Genomic DNA, 23,397 nt, shown 5'->3' on the forward strand with positions numbered 1-23,397 from the left:
CGTCGTTCGAAACGCGCGAACGCGTACCGAGGGATCGATATCCGAGGGAGTTACAGGAGCTGGGTCGGTGACGGCGAGGACGACGGCGCATGTGGAGCGTCGTAGGAGCGGATGTAAAATGTACATACAAAAGCCACAAGTGTACAAGTCGTCGGAGGTAAATCTGTCCAATTTCGAAGAACCTGACATTCAACGTGAACAAGTCAATCTTAATCTTAATCTACCTGTTAATCTTTCCGTTTTCATTATCATAAATGTAAAGGGATGATTTTCGCGTATTCTCTACACGGGAATTTAAACTCGTCCGAATTGATACGACGCGTAGATCTCTCGTATTATTAATAATGAGATTTCAAGTTTCAAATTATATGAATTGTATCGATTAATGATTATGAATAAAAATCATAAATCGCTACACGTTAAAAAATATATTAAAATTAAAAACTTAAAAATAATATAAAATACAAGCATTTTAAAAATAATAATGCAAATAATAGAACGATTCAAAGACTTTAAACAAGAAGCAGGCTTTCGAATTTTTTTGTTGTCAAAAATTAAATCGCTTATACGCACGATTGTTTTTTTCTCAACTCGTTTACAATAATTCTATTTAATCGTTCGACTTTTCAAATTAGTTTTATCTCGTTAAATAATTCCCCCCCGATTAATAATCGAATTGTTCGATGAAGTAACAGAAAGAAAGGGATCTGTAATAACGTTTCCCTCTACGATAAGAGCGCGGGATTCTCGCGCGATTCACGGCAATCATCCCCGATCGCAGATGAGTGGCGCCAACTGTGGACGACTCGCGAGGTCGTAGAACGAATTGCCGTCGTGCAGGCGTCCCGCTGGACCGCTCGCAGCATCCGGGCCGTGGTGTGCGCCGCCGCCGGCCGGTCCCGCGACGCGCAAAGCGCGAGATGAGGACCCGAGCGAGATGACAGAGAGAGAGAGAGAGAGAGAGAGAGAGAGAGGCAGAGAGACGGTTTGAAACGCGAAATCTCTAACGAGGAAGCACTCAGAGCCACGCGAGCGGTCGCGCGACACGGTACGAGCGCTTCAACGCATGTCGTGTCAACGACGTCGCGTTATGTGCATCGAGAAACGTACGAGCCACGCGAGGCTCGTTTGTGCCGTTTTGTTTCTCGTGGCAATCGTTCCGCCGCTCGGTAAGTGCATTCTTTTTTTTCAGTCTTTGACCGAGGACAAAAAAAAACTATCCCTTTTTGCAGAAATTTGAATGTTTCCTCTCTGCAGAAATATCGGACAGTTATGGTTTACTTTCAATTTTTTATCGATTCAAAGTGTGTAATTTTTACTACAAAGAATATTATTTACTTATAATTATTGCAAACATATAATTAATATGTATATTTAATATTGTGAAATAATCTTTTTGCATTTTAAGCGTTTTATTCTCAATGTCATATTCTTATTGATTAGGTAAAGTTTTTTTTTTTATGTATGTACAGTATGAATAATTATTATCGTAAATTTAATTACTAGATTAATAAATAATAATAATTTTATTTTTAATTATTAAATTATTAATTAATTAACATTATTATTACATTATTAATTAGTATACGTTATATATATTAATAAATTAATCTAAATTATTTTAATTAGCTAAATTGTTATATATACAAGTTAATTATTAATTAAGTTATTTAATTTTTAAATATAAAGGTAGAGATTAAAGTTGTTTTCTCTGCGAAGAATGTCAAGATCTTTCCTTTCTTTTTCGTTAAGGCACAGTTTAAAGAAAAAACTATAAAATTAATAAGAAATAATAATTGATTACTAATAATTTGTTTCTAACTTTTGATAGTGATCAATCTCTCTTCTTTTGAAGCTGACAAGATTTGATTCAATCTCAGAGCATGCGTCAGGTTCCATCTATGTTTTAATTTATATGAAGCGCCTGAAAAATAAAGAATTAAAAACTTCAAGCTCTAGAGTTTAAAAGTCAAGACGTTTATATATTTATAAAGAAAATACAAAGTTGCGAGAATAGAGAGAGAGAGAGAGAGAGAGAGAGAGGAAAAGAGAGGAGAAGATTGTAATAAATTTTTTTTAGTCTCGCAATTTTTAAATACACTGTATAATTCGCTTTCGAAATTAATCAACCGAGATTTCGATTCTAATTATTTTAGTCTGTGCCTTGAAAGTCTAAGAGAATTATTTGATTAAGCTTATTTATTATATAAAGAGTTGACTAAAACGGTGGTGCGAAGTAATAATAAGTCATGTGTCACTGTTTTTAAAAACGGGAGATGCCTATTTCGGAACAATGCAAAACACATATACATTTGACACATCTCTTCCTCGAGAGGATTCTTTTTCATAAAAATAAAGAAATGACATGGAAAAGGAGCACGGCACTTATTTACATTAAAAAATTTCTTTCATACTTTTATTCTCTGAAACGTGAAAAAATATGTCCCACACCATTTCTTCCGCTCAATGGCTCGTATCTTAAAAGTGAAAAATAGTCCGCTACATCTTGGGGGAAATTCTCTCGTCGCACAGAGCGACGAGAAACTTCATTCCAACCTCAGCTTTCCCGCTACGAACGACTTGGAGCGCGGTCTGTTAATTTTCACGGTGCATTGTGGACCGTGCAATCACAATGAAATGCCAGCCCGCCCTCACCCTCACGTCTTTCTATAGCTTTATGTAATTAGTTTTGCCGCTGGACGCGTATTAGCAGATTTACGAATTAACATTAAACGGACTTTCTTCCTTTCTCTACGTGCGTGTGTGTATGTGTGTCTGTGTGTATGTGTGTGTTCTCTATGTTACGTCTCACAACGAAAAAAACAATGAATGCTGGGCAATCTAACTTCGCCACTTAACTCGTTTAGGATTTATGCGCTTGTTGGCACGGTTGGTATATTCGCATGTAATTACGTCGTTGCATATTCTCTGCGCAAAACAGGATTAATAAAATAGTACCAAGATTTAGGGGATGAAACATGCATACATATTTCTAACGTACTTTTTAAATATTTTAATGCATCTCGTTAATAATTTAAGAGGAATTTACATAAATTACACAAGATATCTTAGATTAAGAAAAGGCTCTAACACACATCTTACAATTAGAGCATGTTTGAGAAATATATATATATATATATATATATATATATATATATGTTCAGTTTTTTCATATTACTCCGCAACAATTGCGGGACGATTATAAATTGTATTACATGTAATTAATTGTAACAAGCGTGACATATCAGTGTATTTTACTTGGTGCACGCGAAAAAGAAAAGACTTGATATTCTTATAATTCCTTATTCATTCTATTAAATTCGAAATTTTATCAATGTGTGCGTAAAATATCTATAATTGATGTAAATAATCTTCTCGTAATCGGTTTTTCTCATATCCGCCGACAGTCATCAAATGTTCGATAAATTATTTTGCCGTGAAAGGGGAAAAGCTTAGCGCGTAAATGTGGAATAATTATAGGAAGCGCCGCGCCATCGTTCTTTTCATCGATCGCCAACTCGGTCGGGGAATATTCTTTAGAGAGGGATATTTATCCTTTACGTGAGGGAGAAGTCCTTTTAATCGAGCTTCTCGCTACCGGAAATTCATCTCGTTCGATTGGCGATGCAACGTTATATATCGGAGGTAATCTCGTCTCCCAAGCGTCGTGTGTCATAAGCGAAAATTGACAAGGGATCAACCGACGAGGGGCTACGTTCCGTGCATTAGCGCAATACAAGTTGATGGAGAAATTCCCTTGTGACGTTGGGCTTATCGTGCTCGCAGGTGAACGATAAGCGGCGTTCGCCAGGTGTCGCGGCAAATTCCGAGGAGCGCCCTTAAAGCGTCATTGATCCCAAATTATTCCGGGCGCGTCGATTATCCGTCCTGAATCCGAAATTATTCCGCCGCCGTAATTTTCTCGGGCGAGATGTTGAATTACTCGCAAGAAAAAGTCGAGAATTGAAATACATCTGTGGAAAAAAATTCAGCTGTGAAAAACTAATAATCGAAATCGCGCCCCGGAACACACGACGGGACACCCGGGCGCGTCACGCTCGCTCGGCTGATGTTGATGTTTCGGCGAAATGTAAATTTATAAAGGTGATGATCCGTGAATATTACAGACCCGGAATGTCGCGCTGGGAGCACTCGCTCGTAGGCGACAAATGAAAAATTACCAGCGCACGTGCGACGACGACGCGTCCTCCGAAATATCCTCATTTATTCATGCGAGCGCTAGTGTAATGTATCATGCATCAACGTTAGTTTATTGCGTGAGTGAGGATATAAAGATGAAATATTCAGGTCATTATCTCGATTGCTGATTTTGACGCTCCGACTGTCAAAGATTGACAATAAACACGTGCGCGCTCTCCTCGAAATCGCTCCGCGTCTTGTCAAAGGCGTTTAAACGGCGTAGATAACTTGTTCTGCAAATTGCGAGCATGGTTCAACTTTTCGCCTTTCTTCGTACATTCGTGCATTAATTATTCGAAAAAAAGGTAAAACTCCAAACTCTGAGTGCGGTTTATCGTCAATTGAATATTATACGGACATCGTTTACTGCTGATTGAATTTAATTAAACTTTTGCGACAGGATTCCCACTCTCTGTTTGGCCAGAGCTATTACGATAGAGAAACGAACGAATTACTCTCCGCTGCCTACGGCAAAGCTTAGTTGCTCGCTTTAATTGCTTCTGCCAGTTCTCTTTTCTCTCTCCTTTCGCTCCCTTTTCTTCCGCCTTGTCGCACACATTCTATTCTTTTATATTTCCGGTAAACCGTAGCGCGGAAAAGACAATTGATTTATAAATAGGACTTCTCAAAGTAATAGTTAGGTTGCGAACACAGACATATGGTAAAAAGAGTAAAGAGTTACATTAAAATACATTATTGTAAATTCCTCGTAAAAGAATAAACTGTCATGTTATTTTTTTTTTTTTTTTTTTTTTATTTATTTGCAATATGTATATCAAATGGAAGGGGGCGCTATAATGAGTTATTATTGCATAATTAAATATTGAAATTAAATGCATTAATGTTAAATATTAATAATAGAAAGAAAGATTTAAAAAATAAATTAAATATATAAATATATATTTAAATATCTGTATAGACAAAATATTCTCTTGTGAGTGAATCGTTTCTTGCAAGAATAAGTACTTGGCACGAAGTCTCGTATTCCTTAACAGTTTCGCACAAAACGACAACAATGCAAAGAAAATCGATTATCGTAGGATTATATATCAATTGCCACTTGATATCACCTAGATATCACTAGATTAATCAAGGATACTTCTCTCGCTGAACTCTCTTCGACAAAAGGGCGGAGGAAAATGCGCCCAGTCTCGCTTTTTCTGCGAATTGAGATCCTTCGCGAAAGTTTCGAGTATAATCCACAAAACTTTTCCGGGCGTCCGACAGGCATCTCTTCGTTAGTGAGATTCATTTGCTGCCTGAGAGAATATAAAAAAAAAATTGTAAGTCTATTAAAAAAAAAAAAAAAAAATCTAGAAAGAAGCGCATTCTTTTACTCGTAAAAGATAATCCTCCATATAAATGATGCTCGCCGCCTTCTCGGACATGGTAAAATTTAAAAGGCTGAAAAGTCAAAGGGACATCCCCCCCCCCCCCGAAAAATTAAAACATCTTTAGCTCGTCCTTTGGAAATCTTTAATAAGAGAATTCTTTCCTGCCATTGAGATCGTATTTTTCCGTTTTCTTTTTTTCTTCTTTTACTTTCGCTCTTCTTCCTGCGAGAAGGAAGGATCTTTCTCGACCCGGTTCTATCGCCGTCTTCGCACATTAAAGAATCTCCATATCTATGACGTCGCGGTCGCCGACGAACGCTTCGCTCGACGAAGCGAAATGACAGCCGGGGACCGATGACTTCCTCAGTTCCGTGTGGCGGAGTTTCATTGTAGTAACAGTCGAAGTTTCCCGACCCACTCGTGGCCAAGTGCGCGACTCCGGGAAACTTCACAATAGAACTTCCGCATTTTCGCCTCGCTGCCTGCAACGCCCGCGGAGATGCAGTTATACGAGAAGAGTCTCCTTCCTCCCGTTCCTCTTGCACCTCCCTTCCACGCTGCTCGTTTCACCCGTATTCTCACCCCTCGTGCTCGTATCGTTTGCCGCTCGTCCCCCGATCGGCTTAAGGTTCGAATCCGCTCGTTTACAGGACTCTGCCAAAATGCCGAGGCACGCGGTACATTCGGGGACAGGAGGAGATCGGATCTCTCCGACGACGAGCCGCGCACTCTGCAAACCCATCAGCAGTATAGGTAAAGTATACCGATACAGCCTGAGGTCTCCTCGGCCGTAAAATGTACTACTTCTCGCTGGATTTCTTCTCCCGAACGTAATACGATAAAAGAAACCCGGTTCGCGCGCGAGTTATACGAGGAACGAGATTCTTTACGAAGATCCACCGAATCTCTCTCAATTCGATGACACATGCTTTGTATCCGCTCGATTGGAGATGTCAGGGAATACCTTTAATAGAATTACACTGTAATTATAGCCCTACTGTAATTATAGGATCAAAGGTTCCTCGTAATAGTAACGTTTATAGTACCATTAAAGTGACATACAATGGATCGATCAATAATTACGTAATGTTGGCGAAAAAGAATTCGATTGTTGATGAAATTATTTGTTTAGATGCACTTTGAAACTTGTAATTATTATATTTATATAATTTTTTTTTATTTATTGTTGATATTGGTAGTACAGGTTGTTGTTAGTAAGGACACCTTTGTAGAAATATAAAAACACTTTAAAAAATAAATTTTTTAAGCAATTGAAACGTGTCTCGAAATGCTTCAATTGCGTGAATACGGTTCTCTTTGTACTTTCGATGATTTATTTAGCAAACTATTTAACAGTATCTCTTTTAGATCTTTTGTTTCTCACAAGAACAAAGATGCTTAGAGCTATTGTTATCTATTAGCCGGGACGCGTCTTCTGAAGGAATGGAGGTACTCGAGAAAAACAGAAGGATGCTCTCGTCGCGAGATGTTATCAAGCAGCCGGGAGGGATGGAAATGGAAGCGAGGACGGGAACCCGCGGCGATGAAGGCAACAAACATCTCCTTTGGTCGGAAAATGGTGCGAAAATTCCGCTTCTTCGGCGAAACGTAAATGTCAGTGAGTAAGATCGCGTCTTCCTAATAATAAAAAACGGCTTATTACGGGGGTAAAAAAATTGGCAACTAAACGAAAATATATTTCGCGTGAGATATAATATTTAAACCAGGGTCTGCCGGCGTTATCTCGAACATTTTTCCTCTTTATGCAAACACGCGCGTTATTCCCATACGTTATATATTTCAAATATTTAAACAAAGAAATATAGTAAATTTAAACAGAAAAATTTCGCCGATCGATTTGAACTTATTATACACGTGCGTTCCAATTTATCGTTTTAACTGTGAACAATACGTTTTTATTGGCCATCTACTTTTGCTATATTCCCGACAGCAAGCTTGAGTAAGCAACAAGAGGGCAACTTTGGAAGTCGAACACGCAAGAAACGTCGTAGAAGTAAAGCTTCCGGGGTGGAGGATCGTGTACGTGACATTACCGAGGATAGTCGCGAGAACGAGATATCGAACAAGCGGGACCAATCTTCGCGGAAGAGGAATGACCCTTTCCCAAAGTCAAGGCCGAGAAGTCGGGAAGCACGAAAATCCCGTGCGGAACGACGAAGACGGAAAAAGAAAGACAGAAAGGAGCGTAATAGAGGAGGCGGGAGAAGCTCGTCGCGACAAAACGACAAGCGACAGGACGTCGAGGGTCGCTCGTCGAAGCGCGATGGGACCGACACGTCCGAACGTTCGAGCGAAAAATCATCGAACGTCGTTGCCGATCGTTTGACCTCGTTGACGGAAGTTGTCGATGGTGTGACAACGTCGTCGAGTCTCCAACGTCATTCGACTCTCGAGGCGACCAAGAGGCTAACAAGAACGACGCCTCGTCGTGGCGTTTATGTGGCCGACACGGTGGAAAGGGAATTCTCCAAACAGCTTGAAATGGAGATTTCCAAGTCCGCGAAGGATCGGTCAATTCTGGACGACGGTATTTTCGATAGCTCTCCAAAGAAATCGAGCGAACGAGATGTCGAATCGAGCAAAGTCGACGGGAAAAGTATGGACGTAAGCGCTCCGTCGAACAGCAAAATTGATTTCGGGAACTCGCGTTACGACGCCGAGAGGATGCTGGGTTATTCGAGAACCAAAGAGGATCTACCGATCCTGGATCTGGAGAACGAGGTGCTGGAGAGAACTTTGAAGGACTATAACGCGTACATGAGGCAGAAGCCGGCGTTGTTGCCGCGCGAATCAGGGTCGCCGATTCCTCACTCCTCCGGCTTTCATCCGCCGAGAAAGCCGATAATTAATTCGGACGAGAGCGACGATGAAGAAGAAACAGGCACGGAAGTCACGGACACGATGCAGGAAGACAGCATGAGCGGGGACTTATCTTGCATAAACGGAACGTTCCTGCCGGCGCCTCTATCTCGCCACGCTCTGATCAAATATGTAAAGTAAGTGCCCCCCCCCCCTTCCCCTTATCTTCTGTCATCCGTAATTCAATGCACGGGATAATCTTGGGATCAACGATTTACACGGTCGCAATGTGAGCTATATACGTGATGTTCCAGAAACGTGTTCTACCTTTTGATTTCAATAATTAGATTCTGTGATTCAATAATTAGATTCTTCAATGTTTTCCAATCAACTTTGCTTCTATTATTATTACTTTTTTCAAATAAAAACATTGATCAGTCGAAACTAGTTCATTACATTTATTTAGTTATTTAAATAATAATAATCAGCGGAGGAATTTAATCGAAGGGAGATTTATTCTAAAATTGCGCCAGTAAAATCTCTTCTCTCGCAACACCAGAATCAAAAAGTATATTTATCCTTGTGCTTATTTGACGTTAATGCTAATTTACATATAAAATAGGATTTTATCGTAAAAATAACCTTTGGCCCGTTTTTGTCACAATTATAAAGGTCCTCGACTCCCGGGCACGAGTATTTGGAAGCCGATTACGAGTGTGTGCCGGGCTACCGTATGGTATCCTCTACGAGCCGATTAGTCTGCAGAAGTCGTCAGTGGCTCGGACAGGTGCCAAAGTGCGAGATCAAGCAAAACCCGGACGGGGTATGCGCCGGGGCTTCCTGCGAGCACGATTGCAACGAAATTAACGGGCGTCCCGTCTGTTCCTGCTACGAGGGATTCAGATTAGTGGACGGCCACAAATGCATCGGTGAACTCATGATTTTACCGCGCGCTCAGTAATAATTTTTAATGGCGGTAGAGTTTTTTTGGGAAATTTTTACGCATTCGCGAAATTTATGTAACATTTTTATTCCAGCTCAATTTTGGACGTTTGTAATTTCTGCACTTTAATTTTAATTTAACTCTTTAATTTAACTCTTTTTGTACTTTGCATAATTCATCTTTTTTGTGTAAAATACGTGCGCCAGATTTATATTTAAATATTTGCAGAATATATCTGTGCGATGTTAATTACACTTATGTGGAATAAAAATCATCATTCGACGGCGGAATAAATAAAGGTTTATTTATTGTATTGCGTAGATATCAACGAATGTTTATTGAACAACGGTCACGGTCCTTGCCAGGACACCTGCCGAAATCTCATAGGAGGATACAAATGCTCCTGCGAGGGTCTGCGGGACGCATCGCTAGCCGCCGACAATCACACGTGCGAGCTTGACAGGCACACGGGTCCCTGCAGCGTCAACAATGCAGGATGCTCTCACACGTGTTTGTCCACGATGGGTCGAGTATTCTGCCTGTGTCCCGACGGCTTCATCCTGGAGGATGATTGGAAGACTTGTCAAGGTAAATAATTTAATTAGACACGATTGATTTTATAGGGAATTTCGCTTATTAATTCCATTATTATTATTATTAATTTTCTCTTTCTCGTAAAATATCTCAAAGATATTAATTCTCTTTTTGAGAATTATTTAATTTTCTCTCGGTGCAATAACCCAACGCGATTTATATAGCAGCATTTTACGTTTACGCGATCGAAACGAAAATAAATCTTCGTGACATATCGACACTCTGCGATGCACTTAGTCGAAATTCCGCGTGCAAATATTCGCGGGATTTTATTCCGCGTGACATTTCTGTAGCGAAGAAGCGTCGGCACGCGTTTTTGACAAATGACACTCATTTCCCGTGTAGATGTGGACGAATGCTCGGTGCCGGATCTTCAGACGGAGCTGTGTCACTACGGGTGCATCAACACTCCGGGTTCCTATCGATGCGCGCAACCTATGGAGCTGAAGGATCAGCCAGTTTTGGACAGGCTGTCCATCACTTGCCTGCCGGGTTACGAACAGACTTCCTATGGAACGTGCATCGGTGAGTCGGATAATGGAAAAAAAAAATTACGATTTTCTCATCCCGGGAATATAAAAAAGTTGCTGCTGTATCTTGTCGATAATTTTATTATGCTTGAGATAAGTCGAAAAGATTAAAAAATAATTCCCATGTTAATAGAAAATCAATAACGGTGATAACTTTGTGCAATAATTTCAAACTCGTTGCGCATCCCGTATCTCGTTAAAAGCTATTATTAGAAATATGTCAAAGTTTGAATGTGATTTCTCCGATGCTAGTTTTACGTGAGGCTGCATCCCTGAATTTATTGTTGAACGACACAGATATACTCGAATTAGAGCGCACGAATGAATCCATATAAATTTCTAGCACGAATGCTTAAGTCAAGTTAAGCTGATATAAATTCTTATGCAGTTATCTCTCTCTCCCTCTCTCCTTCCTCTCTCAATATCTAAGCCGCGTCATAATTTCATCTTTTAGAACAATTTATAATCTACATATATATATATATATATATATATATATATATATATATATATACTCTCTGTAACTTTTTTAGCTTTTTTATTATTTCACGTGTCTTCCTCTATATTTTTTTACTTTTCGCCTCGTAAAAGCACTCTGTGAACTCTCTTGGAGCTCTTTTCGCGCGAAGCTCGCGCCAACATCCGCGCCATTTAAGTTCCTTCGATCGCAAACATCTTTCGGACGATTCTCTCGTACGATTCCGGACGAAAGTGCGCAGTGGCTTTAGTATTTCCTTGAGGAAATCCGAGTTGCCTCACGTCCCTTTCTCCATGGCGGAAAGCAAAGTACCGAAGAATCGTAATCTCACGGCCCCGCAAGGACGATACCTATATCACTACCGGCTCCTTTCTTAAAGAAAGAGAGAGAGAGAGACAGAACCTTTTCTCTCTTTCTCGCCAATCGTGCATTCCTCGAGGGAGTAACCTTCTTAGGAGTCCCGCGCGGGTTTTTCCTTCAATACTTTCAAATATCTCGAAGCTGCTCTTCGCCGTTTGCACAAATGTAGTCCCGCTGCAATCCGTTTTGCAAGACGCGCGTAAACGCGATCGGAAAAACGCAGTGCTTTTATCGGCATTTTATACGGGGAAATGCTTTTGTGGCTTTCTCATTTCTCTCTCTCTCTCTCTCTCTCTCTCTTTCTTTCTCTGTCTTTCTCTTTGCGCATATATAATGTAAGATAAAACAAATAATATTCATACTAATCATAAAACATATAATAACATTTTTTGTTTATACATGTCTGTGTGGTCATTATAATTGCAGACACTTGTAATAACGTTGAGCGATTATCCCTTTGAACTCCCTTTGAACGAATAAATTACATCAAAATTTAACATATTTTTAAATTTTGAAATTTCGAATTTATAATCGAAATTTACATATTTTTTTAGTATTACGTTAAAAATTAAAAAAAAAAAAAAAACAAAAAGAGAGAGAGCTCTCGCTCAGCCTGTCTTTCGATATAGCTCGATATACGCCGCCGACATACACTGAAACTCGTAACTGGCAATCCAATTTCGCGGGGCGTAAATCCGTCAATTACAATTGACGCGGTCGTGAATACCGACAAGAACATTACAGCTTGGTTGATACAACGTTACACAGGCGTTCACGTTCGCACGTCTCTGGGAATCTTATTCCACGGAAATTCAATCCATTTCCGTCTCCTTTTTCCTCGCAACCTCGGTTGTTAAATAGCGGAGAAATTTTACGTGAACAGCATTCCACGATGATCGGCATTATCCAGTCGCATTGAAGCGGAGATGTTGGAGACGCGCGCGCGCGCGCGTGTGTGTGTGTGCAAAATACCAAAATCCACAGCTATTCGGTGAGCAATGCGTAAAATGTACCTCAGACTTAACACAATCGATAAGATATTAAGTTCTCCTTAAGAGATCACAAGACGTTTGTGAGAATATTTTTGAAAAAAAAGAAATGTGAAACATGCGGTTGAACAATTTCGTGAAATGTCGCATTTATATAAAAATCTCTGGTATTCCTGCATCAAAGCGAAATTCTAATTTTGCTCGCAAAGACCCACGTGCACGTTTTGTCTCAGGAAAAAGTGGACTACCGCGATGATCTTACAATCTCCGGAAAACTTGAAAAGAACGGCCAAGAAGTGTCGGCTGAAGGAGTGTGGATTTCGGCGAAAACTAGAGCGACAATGAGAGAAAGAAATTCTTTCTCCCGGCGATCTCTCGTGAGCAAGATTTTCTCGGTACAAGAAATTTTCGCGATAGTAATATTCCTCTCAAATAAGCAAATAAACCTTGTCTATATACATATATATACAATATATATATATATATATATATTTCCCATTTTCATGAAGGAGAATTCGCATTAAATGAAAATTCACATTAAAATTCATATTAAAATATTTATAAAAGCGACGCAAAATGTGTGAGATGAAAAAATGCGAATACAAATTTTAACAAATAATAAATGAAAGCGCTATGTATTATTGCAAAGAATTTTGTTTGGTGATAAACGTATTAATTTATATTTGCGGACCGCTTATCCAAAAATGCCAATTTTGACTTTAATCAATTATCGATAGAAAAAAAAATAAATTTTAAATTAATTTCGTTATAATTGAATTAACTTTTCGTGGAAATTTAATTTATTTTAAATTAATTTCTCTGTAATTAAAAGGTTTGCAATTGTATGATCCACCCTGTATATTTCCACACAGATTTATACGTCGTGAAAGCAACGAAAGTCGAGTGCTCTCGGCTATCATTGAGAGTGCTCGAGGCAATAGCGACTCGGCCACTTTGGTCAATTTAGCGTAATCTCGCCGACGATTGAAAGACAGATCGGGGGCCAAAGAAGTGCGAGATCGTCGGTGAAGGAGTCATTACTGCACGAATGAAAGAAGCCTTGTATATAACGCTTGAGCGTGATGTAGTGAAAACGATCGTTCTGATCTGTTAAAGGACTGTCGCGACACTCGTATAAGAAGGCGTGATTGCATCAAGTCGACTCTAGATTAAAGATAATTCACGTCTATAAAATTACTCACACTCGCTAATCAAATCACAAAGTTTAATGTGTTATCGACTGTAAAATGAGAGGAATGATTAAATTAAAAATACGAAATACAGTAGTAATAAAGATGCACTTAATGAAGATGACGTATATCTTTTTGGATGACTGTTATATTTTTTTTAACATAATTACGTCAAGACTCTCTAATAAGGATCATCATGGCGTACGAAAATCTCATTAGCTTTTCTACTTTTAGATATCGACGAATGCGCGGTTGATAACGGCGGATGCACAGAGGTATGCGAGAATACAGACGGTAGCTTCTTCTGCGCTTGCGACGGGGATGAAAAAGCTCTGTCATCTGATGGAAAATCCTGCGTAGGTACGTGCTCCTTTGATAAATCATTTTCCATGCTTCGTTCATACTCGCGCGAAACATGTCGTTGTATGATTGAACACGTATGTATGTATGTGTGTGTGTGTGTATATATATGTATACGATGTACAGGGTGTTTCGTCGTCCGCCGCACTTTTCTTACGTCTACGCGAATTCCTCAAACAATTTCAACTTACCTTCCCTTTTCCTCCTCAGCCTCAAAAAGTTTTTATTCAACGGCGTTCTTTTGTGGCAACTTCTTAACGTTCAATTATGTGTAACTTTATAAATTTCGCAGCGCGTTTTTGACGAGGAGGAGTAGATAGGTAGATACTGGCACCCGTTAGTCGCGATGCATCCGCTAGGATAGCATTATGCAAAGCTGTCACGCAGGAGCGACTTCCGCGGATGCGTCTGCGCCTAGGATGGGTTCTTCCTCTCTCACAGCCACATTGGTATTTGTAATTCCCCGCCTCATGTACGTATCGTATTTGATGCGTAGAAGCGGCTGATGTGGCAGCTGACATATAGTACTGCGTCAATGTGGAGGATTTTGCTGCACGTACATAGATTACGCGCGGAATCTGCGCGCTTTATGAGCCAGACGTGAATGTTGGGTTCGCATTAAAGTGCTCACTGTCAGTTCAAGTCAGGTATATGTATTTAGCGCGGAAGAACGATGAATGAGTGAAACCCTCACCGGTGAATAGCTTACTAAATATCTACGATTTATTTCCGTGATCGTAATTAAGATAATATTATTTTGCAATAAAAAACCGCCATTTCTCGTTTTATTAAACATATTGCGAATCAAATTCTCAATACGAATAACAATCAATATTCGATATGAATAATTTAATTGATGGACTAGGATAACATTTGCCATTGAATAGTCAGATCAATTGATAAAGGCATTTTGTAGATTTCAATATCCTTTGATCCAATTTTTCCAATTTCGATTCAAAGATATGACATCGGACTATTATTTTTTTTTTTTGTCTTCCTAAACATGATAGAATGACATTTTGAAAAGCTGTCAATTACTTGTATCATGTTTCAAATTCTATAAGAAAAAGGGTAATATTTTTTTCCAAAATAATATAATCTGAATTAAATTGGAAATTGCTTTTTCATTCGATGATTACACGACAACGTAGAAATTATAATTCTAGTTTTTATTCCGTTCGTTGCAGACATAAATAGCATCGCGTGTCCACTGTTAAATCCGGTCGGTCGTGGATATTTAATATGTTCCCGATTAGCCACGTCCAAGTTGTGGCGCGACAGGCGAAAAGTACCCAATCGACCCGGCACGAGATGCTTTCTAAAGTGTCCTCGTGGGTATCAGCTTCGCGGTGAATACGAGTTGACCTGTCGCTCCGACGGCACTTGGGACGGATCGGAAAACGGAAGATGCGTTCGTGAGTATGGAATTTTCTATAAAAATGTTTCGTCGCAAAATTTCTACGTGAAATATAACTTAGATAAATTTTTCTCTTTTTTTCCCCTCCCCCCCCCCCCGATCTTGTTTAAAAGCTACATAGATATATCCGACATACTTTTACACTCGGATAGAGATTTTTTAGAAGCACACGCTCTCTCTCTCTCTCTCTCTCTCTCTCTCTCTAAATTGGAAAATCTCTTCTTCCCTTTTATATTTTAACGGAAGATGCGAAGAAATAGTAGTTCGCTTTCTCATAGTGTCGCGTGAGAAAAATTGACGACGAGATATCGGGCAAGAAAGAATATCTCGCACGTTCTTTGCGATAGGATATAGCAAACCCCGATTGGAGTGTCCGAAGGACGTCGTAGCCGAATTACCGCCTGGTAGGGATGAGGCGTTCGTGACCTTCGATCAACCGGCCACGGATCTTGATTGGTTTCGATACGTGCGATCGAAGCCATCCTGGGGTACGCGTCTCGAGGCCAGCCTGAAGCCCGGTGTGCACGAGATTACGTTCTTCGCGCGACACCCGGTATCGAAGAAGCAGGCCAGCTGCGCTCTACGCATTATCGTCAAAGGTAATTAATCTGCGCGGATGCGTGTTAACGACGTAATACGTATAAACGGGATAACGATGATGATTTCTCCTCGTTCGAGTGCTCGCGATAATGACAGTTCTCTATAACGAGCGAGAAATAGCGATTATTAATTTGTAATTGTATAACAAGAGAACGTGCGCGCCAACAAACCATCATCATCTCACATTCCAACAATACATGTATACACATATATATTTTTCAAAGTTAATTTATACGTCATTATCCAGAATACTTGTTTAAACGACACCGAGTATAGAGCGTAATTTTCGTAATGCCAACCATTCCTCAAATGTAAAATCGTTAATAATTTTCAACTTCTATACACATAAAATACTCATAAATGTTCTATAATATATATAATATTTACATTACATACTACGTAAATATCAGCTTGTTAAAAACGAAATCATTTACCTGAGGAGGTCGCTTATACTCCTTAGTTAATCCACATACCCTCTTACATTAATTAATCCGGATTATAGAGATTGCAGAAGGTGCACCGGATAAACGTCTCTTGAACCTTGCAAATCTTGATTAATAACGGATGGAGATAGAGGATAACACATAGGTCGGCTAATCCCATCGTGGAGTAGAACACATGTTAAATAAACTGCAACAGAATGGAGAGCGCTGTACGTCACTTATAGCAGCCGTGAACTCCGCAGTTTCTCGATGATTAACAGCCCGAGATTGAAATATTTCCCCTTTGTTTACGTTTCTCGATGCACGAGATTCTGGATTTTCACGGAAAAGTAGTTTTGCCGTGCGAGCATGCAATTACACTTTGCGTTTGCGACGGAAAGGAGGCGAGTAAATATATATCGCGCGAGTTTGGCAAATTGTTAGGTTTTCTTGTCCAACGTCGCGTATAACAAAAGTTTTCCCTCGCGTCGTCTGCTGATGCCAGCAGCCTTTAAAATGCGTCTTAAGAATATTACGTCTCTTGCATCGTGCCATCAGGTTCACCCTCTGATGTACATCCTGCCGAGACGTGAGCGAAATACGTTGCAACGGTTCGTTGTATCGCGTGCGAGTTAAATCCTTATATAATTCCTTATACGTACAATAAACTTATTTGCTGGGGTAAATAATTACCTTAATACTCGTTAAGCTCATTAAAAATTCTACTTATTTTTCTTTTCGTTTTGTATAATATTATTTTTAATTTATCTTTATATAGTGAATTAAATAAATATATCATTTAAAATGTTGCTAATTTTTTTATATTCTATATTTCCAGAATATTTTAAAAATATAAGAGAAATTGTAAAATGAAAGAAACAGCTCTATTGCTGCTCATTTTTTATTTTTCTAATTAAGTTCCTTTAAACGATTTATGCTAACGTGCGAGCTTGTTTGAACCAAATGGCATTTGAGGATTACATTTGACAAATCTTGTACATACAAAAGTAGTACAGAGTTGTTATTTGTGGAATATAAAAGTAAGTTGAAACTAATTTGATACAAACTCCAGCTTCATCATTGACACTTGAACCACTCGAGTATTCTCCGAGGAATGCTGGCCTGATTTTGCGGATTTTCAAGTCTACGCGCAACTTGAATCTCTATTTCTTTCTCGCGAAAGTAATGTAACGAGCAACGGACTTGGCGCATGAATAAGCAGCTTTTCTAGACCAATGAGTGCACGATACAGAAAGATCAAAGTGCAGCTTTTTTCTCTCTCTTCCTCTCTTCCTCTCTGCCTTACAAGATTATGAAGACATAATTTTTCCATTCAGTCCGTTCGTTCGTTCGTTCGTTTAGATAAAAAATGTACTTACAGATGTAAAGGTATGTGCATGTAAGAAAACTTGTTTTTCCTTTCATTTTCTTTTTACATACTACCACGTTATGTTACCTTATATATATATATGTGTATGAGAAATGAGAATTTCGCGCGAGTCTGCGCTTGTATAATCTCGCGTTCGCCAATTCCGGCGCGTCGATTCATCATTCGACGACGATGCGGAAATCGAACTTTCTCACACGCCGTCTGCGTTTCGATTTGCCGAGTTTTCTTACGGCCCGCAATTTCCTCGCTCAACGACGGGGGGAGGGGGAGAGGGGACGATAAAACGAGCGCGGAAGATCAGCTGTTACTTCAATTTGCTAATCTCCGAATTCTAGACGGCGAGGCACCGAAAGTGAAGGATTGTCCGGGGAACATTGAAGTTGTCGGGCGAAATGGAACCCCGATCACGTGGACGGAGCCAATCTTTACGGATAACGTCAAGGTGACACGGATCAGTAATAATGAGGTAAGATTGGATATCTAGTAAGATTTCGATCAATCGTACACACTCGAAAGCAAAAAAAAAAAAAAAAAAAAAACCAGTTTGTCACGAAGATAAATTTTCTGCGTTTTTATCATTAATTATTTATAAACACGAATATAATCACAATTAACGTTTCGGTATACTTTTATAAATTTGCGTCTACGTAATTGTCCGATAATCATTCACGCGCGTGATTCTCGTCTCTAACATCATCGGCACAACAACGTTATGAACAAAAATTGGACAATATATCGATAACCAAGTGCATCAATGTTTATGCATGACACATCATAAAAAGCTTCCCATTCGATACGTGCATCCGATACCTGTTTCAGCGATATGCATCGCATTACGCGTGTTTAATAATCGCGCCAATTGCGATTGGATGAAAAGCGATTTTCTCCCATTTTCAGTAATTATTAATAATTTTACAAGCGCGGAAATCACCCATTATCGAGGTGATATTATCTGACGTAATGTCGAGAGATTATCATTTTATAAATGTGTGAAAATTTTCCGATAAATATCAGCGAGATAAAAACGGATTCACAAACACCACAATAATTTTAATTCGCGGAGCGTCGTACGATCGTATATACATACAATCACAATTTCTTTTACGGCGAGGCTGCGGCCGCGTCGAATGATTGATTAATTAGTGCCAATCAGAAAATTAACCCGCGACATCGTATACGCGTATATATATTGTTGGTCACTTTAATTAGCTTATTTGTTAACGCACGTCAATTATTACTCGAATTTTGTAGCTCACTTCCCATCAATCGTGAACTCGAAACCGCGTGAGTTTGTCTGATGAATTATGTAAATTTTTGGGCCGCAAAACACGGAGGGAAAGAGGGAGGGAGGGAGAGAGAGAGAGAGAGAGAGAGAGAGATAAAGAGAAAGAGAGAGAGCGAGTTTGAATTCACGCAAAGTAGATTCGTTCGCGAGCTCCGTGAAATTAGTTAAGCGTAATTTTCCACCGCGAGAAACGCGAATTTCAGCGATTATATCCTCGAGAGCGGGATCTTGGCGCGCGCCGAAACTCCATTGTAAATTTTCACGCACGCACGGCAGATTTTCTCCCTTTTTACTATTTATCGTCTTTTAGCGCGCCTCACCGACCATTTGTCGGCGACGATGTTTTTTTTTCGCGCAGAGCCCGGGTCGTCGTTTTGACGTCGGCGGTCACAGGATCGAATACGAGGCGAGCGACGAGGCCGGTTGGTCGAGCAAGTGCGTCTTCACCGTGGTCCTTCGTCGGGAATAAGAGGCTGGAGAGACAGGAGAAAGGATCAGGAACGCGACGGGACAGGAGGGAGAGAAGAGAGAGAGAGAGACTGAACGAACGAGAAAAGGGAGGAAAAGAAGCAGCGCGGAAGAATAACGATAAGGTAATATAAATGGAAATGCCTACGGGACTACGGGACGTCGTCTCCTTACGTAGGCCCCGTAATGGATTCCGTTTTGTCCGGCAGGTTACACGTGGAAGAAAAAAAAAAAAGAGAAAAAAATTACGGATATCTCCCTCCTTTCACACGCGCAACTACCTCCTTTTACCCTTTCCTCCGAGATTCACGCGCGGCGTGATAAAGTTTTTAGAGCAGGGATGGAGATACACCTAACGAGTGTAATCACACTCGATAGTCTTATCGACTGCCACTTTTGATAGCGTAACGTAACGATAGTGCAGTAGCGTTATACGGCGCTTATAAAAAAGCGTTAATAATATTTTACGCAGTGGAGAAGATGGAGGGGGCGCGCATATACATGTACGTATATATTCCGCAATCTCTTACATAAAAAAAAAAAAAAAAAAAAAAAAGAAAAAGAGGAACAAAAATTAAAAGCCTCGATGGTTCATATTCAATTCAATATGTTTATGTTACGCATAAAATTTCCAGAGAGCATAAAATTAAACGTCCGATTTTGCGGCTCAACCACCACATGTGTGTATTCCTGCCCTCGCTTCTCCTCTGCGTAATATAATTTTACCTTGTAATATAATTTTTATCGCAACCGCAGATGGTTGCACTTTCCAACATGGTAATACAATGCACCGCGAAATGTAGCGTAAATGCGAAATTCGCGTTATTGAGTCCCGCTTTGCGTTAAACGGAAATTAACAGCGCGTTATATCACTATCTGCGAGAATGCGAACTCTCACATTATGATACATCTATATATAACATTCTTCAAATATATTCTGCGGCTAATTAATAAGGCTGTGTCCTTCGTATTTGCCGCTAGCGGGTTCCTTTGCCACTGATAAGATTCCCACTGAATGCACCGGCTGACGGGTTACACAATAGACAGGATCAACGCTGTGTTAAAATCACACACGAGCCAACTGACACGTTGTTAAGCGGTGATAATACTGGTACAAAGAGATGCAAACGCATTATATATCCTATTGCTTTATACCGATAAATAACGTCAAGATATCGCGTCTTACGAGATATTTTTAAGTGTTTTTTTATCTATCGATTTATACGCGAGATTAAATACACAGAGACAATGTAATAATAATTTAAAATATTAAATAATATTAAGTTACTTTTACTTTGTCTTGATATGAAATATAGTCAGGTCGCAACGCGACCTCTTTCCTGTAACAAGAATAAATTGAAGTTCTCGATAATTTTCTCAAGGCACAATTAACAGTCGTTACTTTTTTATAATTTTTTGATTACTTGCCAATCTTTTTCCGTCATTTTAACGACTTATAATTTCGCGTGTATCGTTCGGAAAAAAATGTCGTCTCTCTCTCTCGATCTTATTTTATATTAAGAATAAAAAGAAATAATGAATAAAATGAAAAAAAAGTTCTTAAGGCAATTCTCGCGAGTTTGCGCGGAGGAAAACGCGAAAAGTAATCTCACCAAGTACGGTCGCAATAAGTCTGTACACAGTTGGCGCGAGGAATAATTAACCACCATTTAATTACAACGTCGTCCATGTCGCACAAACGCGAGCCGTGTAATATTGTAATATTTACGACAGAAACTTGGTTTTCTTAACATTTAAAGTGCGCCAATTATGACGGTGTCGTCTTTCTTCGTCATTATTATACTCGCTGTATTGTTTGCGCGTGAACCTGACAAATAGAGTTGAACGACGACTACACGTGTTTTTGCGCCGCCTAACTTATTAATACGCATTCCCGCGTATCAACAACCTCCATGCTTGCGTCAACGATCAATTAATAATGCTCGCTGCGAGAGGAAGTGGCGCGTATAACAACTGCGGTCTCTAACCGCGCGATAGCTGCGGGGCGAAATAGGGTAATGTAAAGGGATAAGCCAGGGAAGGGAGGTAAGCTACCATAAAACTGGCTCAACTCGCATCGAGTGTAATTGTGCGCCACAAAAAACGAATAAAGATTGTTAAACATTTAATACACTTGTGAAAAAAAAAAAAAAAAAATAATTGGCTCAGCGAATCCTCTTTTCGAAAGAAGATAAAGAACGCGTTTTAAAATGATTCACGTCTCCGGTTCCGATGCCAAGTTTATCCTCCCCCGTCAAGGCCGGTGCGATGTAAACTTCCCTCTTTCCGGAGTCTGCGATAGCGTAGATAAGACACAGATAGATTTTACTATTTATTAATACTCTCCTCTACGTCACTCGCATATCATTGTTATCGATAACGATCGATTGTTATCGCACGATATTATTATAGATGTACAAAATTTATGTATCAAATATATAAGTGGTGTATACATACATATACATGTGTGCGTGCGTTTGTATATTACAAAAATCGCCAGACATAAATTGTCACGGTAAATGCGCGATCATATTGTAGATATTACTACAGTATAAAAAAAAAAAGAAAAGAAACGACGGCTCTATGAGTTGATGTCATTTACCGACCGCTTTGGTTCCCGCGGAATATCTTACTTTATATATCTACCTACTCTATTAATCATACGTCAGTTTACATTACTAGGTACCGCTAACTCATAATCAGTAGCTATACATAATGATAATAATCGAATTATAAAACTCGAACTTTGAAAGATCTCGGTTGATTACTCAAAGAAATTTCGCACAAAAATATTAAAAGATAATTATTATAAATTAACAGCTAATTATAATAGATTCTTCATAATCGTACATTTTTTATCGCTTGTAAAAGCAAAATTCTACGCAGGACATACACATATATATTTTCGGCGTTAATCACAATCTCCATCGTGCAGCGCACATGTATATACGAAGGCGAGGCAAGATTTTCCGCAGATGCTCCCGCGGCGCGATTTACGCGAGACAGAATTTTCCTTTACACGAGCGCCGAGTTAACTTAGGTGTTCGCTTATTACACGTCGTTCAGGTGGCCCCTTACGTGCAACATTCATGCCGCGGCGGCAATATTCTCGTCTCGACGCGGCCCGTGCCGTAATGAGTCGGTGGCGAAACTACGTGATCGGTCCTTGTGGCGCGTTGCCGATATTGCCGGTGCAACAGCTGCTGCTCCTGCGCTTGCCAGGGGTGATGCTGTCGCCCGGAGTGTCGATCTGAGAACATCGTCTCCCGTTATCGACTATCGCCGCATAAATGAAAGCGAGAGGTGAGAGAGATGTAGTTGAAAATATTGTTTTAAGATCACGAGGAAGGGGAAAAAACCTTCTTGCATGCATATCCTTCGTAATAAATTATTGAAACATTATTTAAATGTAATACAAGGGATGTAAAATGAAACTAACTAAAATTTTTCCGTTTCTAGATAAAAGGGCAGAGTTAAATTAGTACGTTTCCCAATTCAAATGTATTAAATAGAAAGAATATATATAATTATATGTATAATATATAATTTTAATATATAATATATATATTCTATATCTTCTAGATCATATATCATAACTAAATTATTATTTAGTTATATATCATATATATACTAACTATAAATTATTATTTAAATATTGTTTTTATATATATATATATATATATATATATATATATAGTATTGTTTACTGTATTGCTTTTATATACTATAATGGGAATTTATATAAATGCGTATCGAGAACATTGGATTGCCATTTTAATCAGTTGTTTCTGATTGCGCTTCAATTAAATGTAAATGGCCTTCGAATAAATAGGTCAGATGGTCGCCGCTAAGAAATGCTCTTCTATTCCAGATGTTTTTAGTTGGAGTTGCGAAAAGAGCAACGAATGAACAAAGGAATCCAAGTGGCAAACAAAAACTGTTCAAATGCCATCGTTAATCATGTAAAGTCAATCTACGTCAGATTACTAAGATTGATTAGGTTCACCGAAAGCTCGA

At 39.3% G+C, this 23,397-nt stretch overlaps 2 protein-coding genes across 6 annotated transcripts in view; one reads left to right on the forward strand and one right to left on the reverse strand.

Annotated features, from left to right (window-relative positions):
- The first annotated feature begins 990 nt into the window (after positions 1-990).
- LOC140670315 (uncharacterized) lies at positions 991-21,953 on the forward strand. Of its 4 annotated transcripts, XR_012047545.1 has the most exons (13): positions 991-1,169; positions 6,185-6,287; positions 6,956-7,152; positions 7,486-8,551; positions 9,027-9,283; positions 9,619-9,885; positions 10,237-10,416; positions 13,673-13,798; positions 14,986-15,213; positions 15,563-15,814; positions 17,963-18,093; positions 19,223-19,505; positions 19,590-21,953. XR_012047545.1 is itself a non-coding variant. In XM_072900878.1 (12 exons), the coding sequence occupies exons 1-12, from the start codon at positions 1,067-1,069 to the stop codon at positions 19,379-19,381; spliced, it is 3,069 nt and encodes a 1,022-aa protein (XP_072756979.1). In that variant the 5' UTR covers positions 991-1,066; the 3' UTR covers positions 19,382-21,953. The 4 variants fall into 4 exon arrangements, 3 of the variants coding, with proteins under 3 accessions (XP_072756979.1, XP_072756988.1, XP_072756996.1); XM_072900878.1 differs by having other exon boundaries at positions 19,223-21,953; XM_072900887.1 differs by having other exon boundaries at positions 6,956-7,113; positions 19,223-21,953.
- Positions 15,808-23,397, reverse strand: part of LOC140670291 (uncharacterized) — a 41,310-nt gene continuing 33,720 nt past the window's right edge. Inside the window, exon 22 of one of the 2 annotated variants that reach the window (XM_072900862.1) lies at positions 15,808-16,465. In XM_072900862.1, coding sequence (XP_072756963.1) covers positions 16,437-16,465 — 29 coding nt within the window. In that variant the 3' untranslated portion in view covers positions 15,808-16,436. Of the gene's footprint in view, positions 16,466-21,960; positions 22,631-23,397 lie in introns of those variants that run through there. The other variant, XM_072900858.1, reaches the window with a different exon arrangement.

This window comes from Anoplolepis gracilipes, chromosome 1 (genome assembly GCF_047496725.1).
Source record: "Anoplolepis gracilipes chromosome 1, ASM4749672v1, whole genome shotgun sequence".
In the NCBI taxonomy this organism is placed as follows: Eukaryota; Metazoa; Arthropoda; class Insecta; order Hymenoptera; family Formicidae; genus Anoplolepis; species Anoplolepis gracilipes.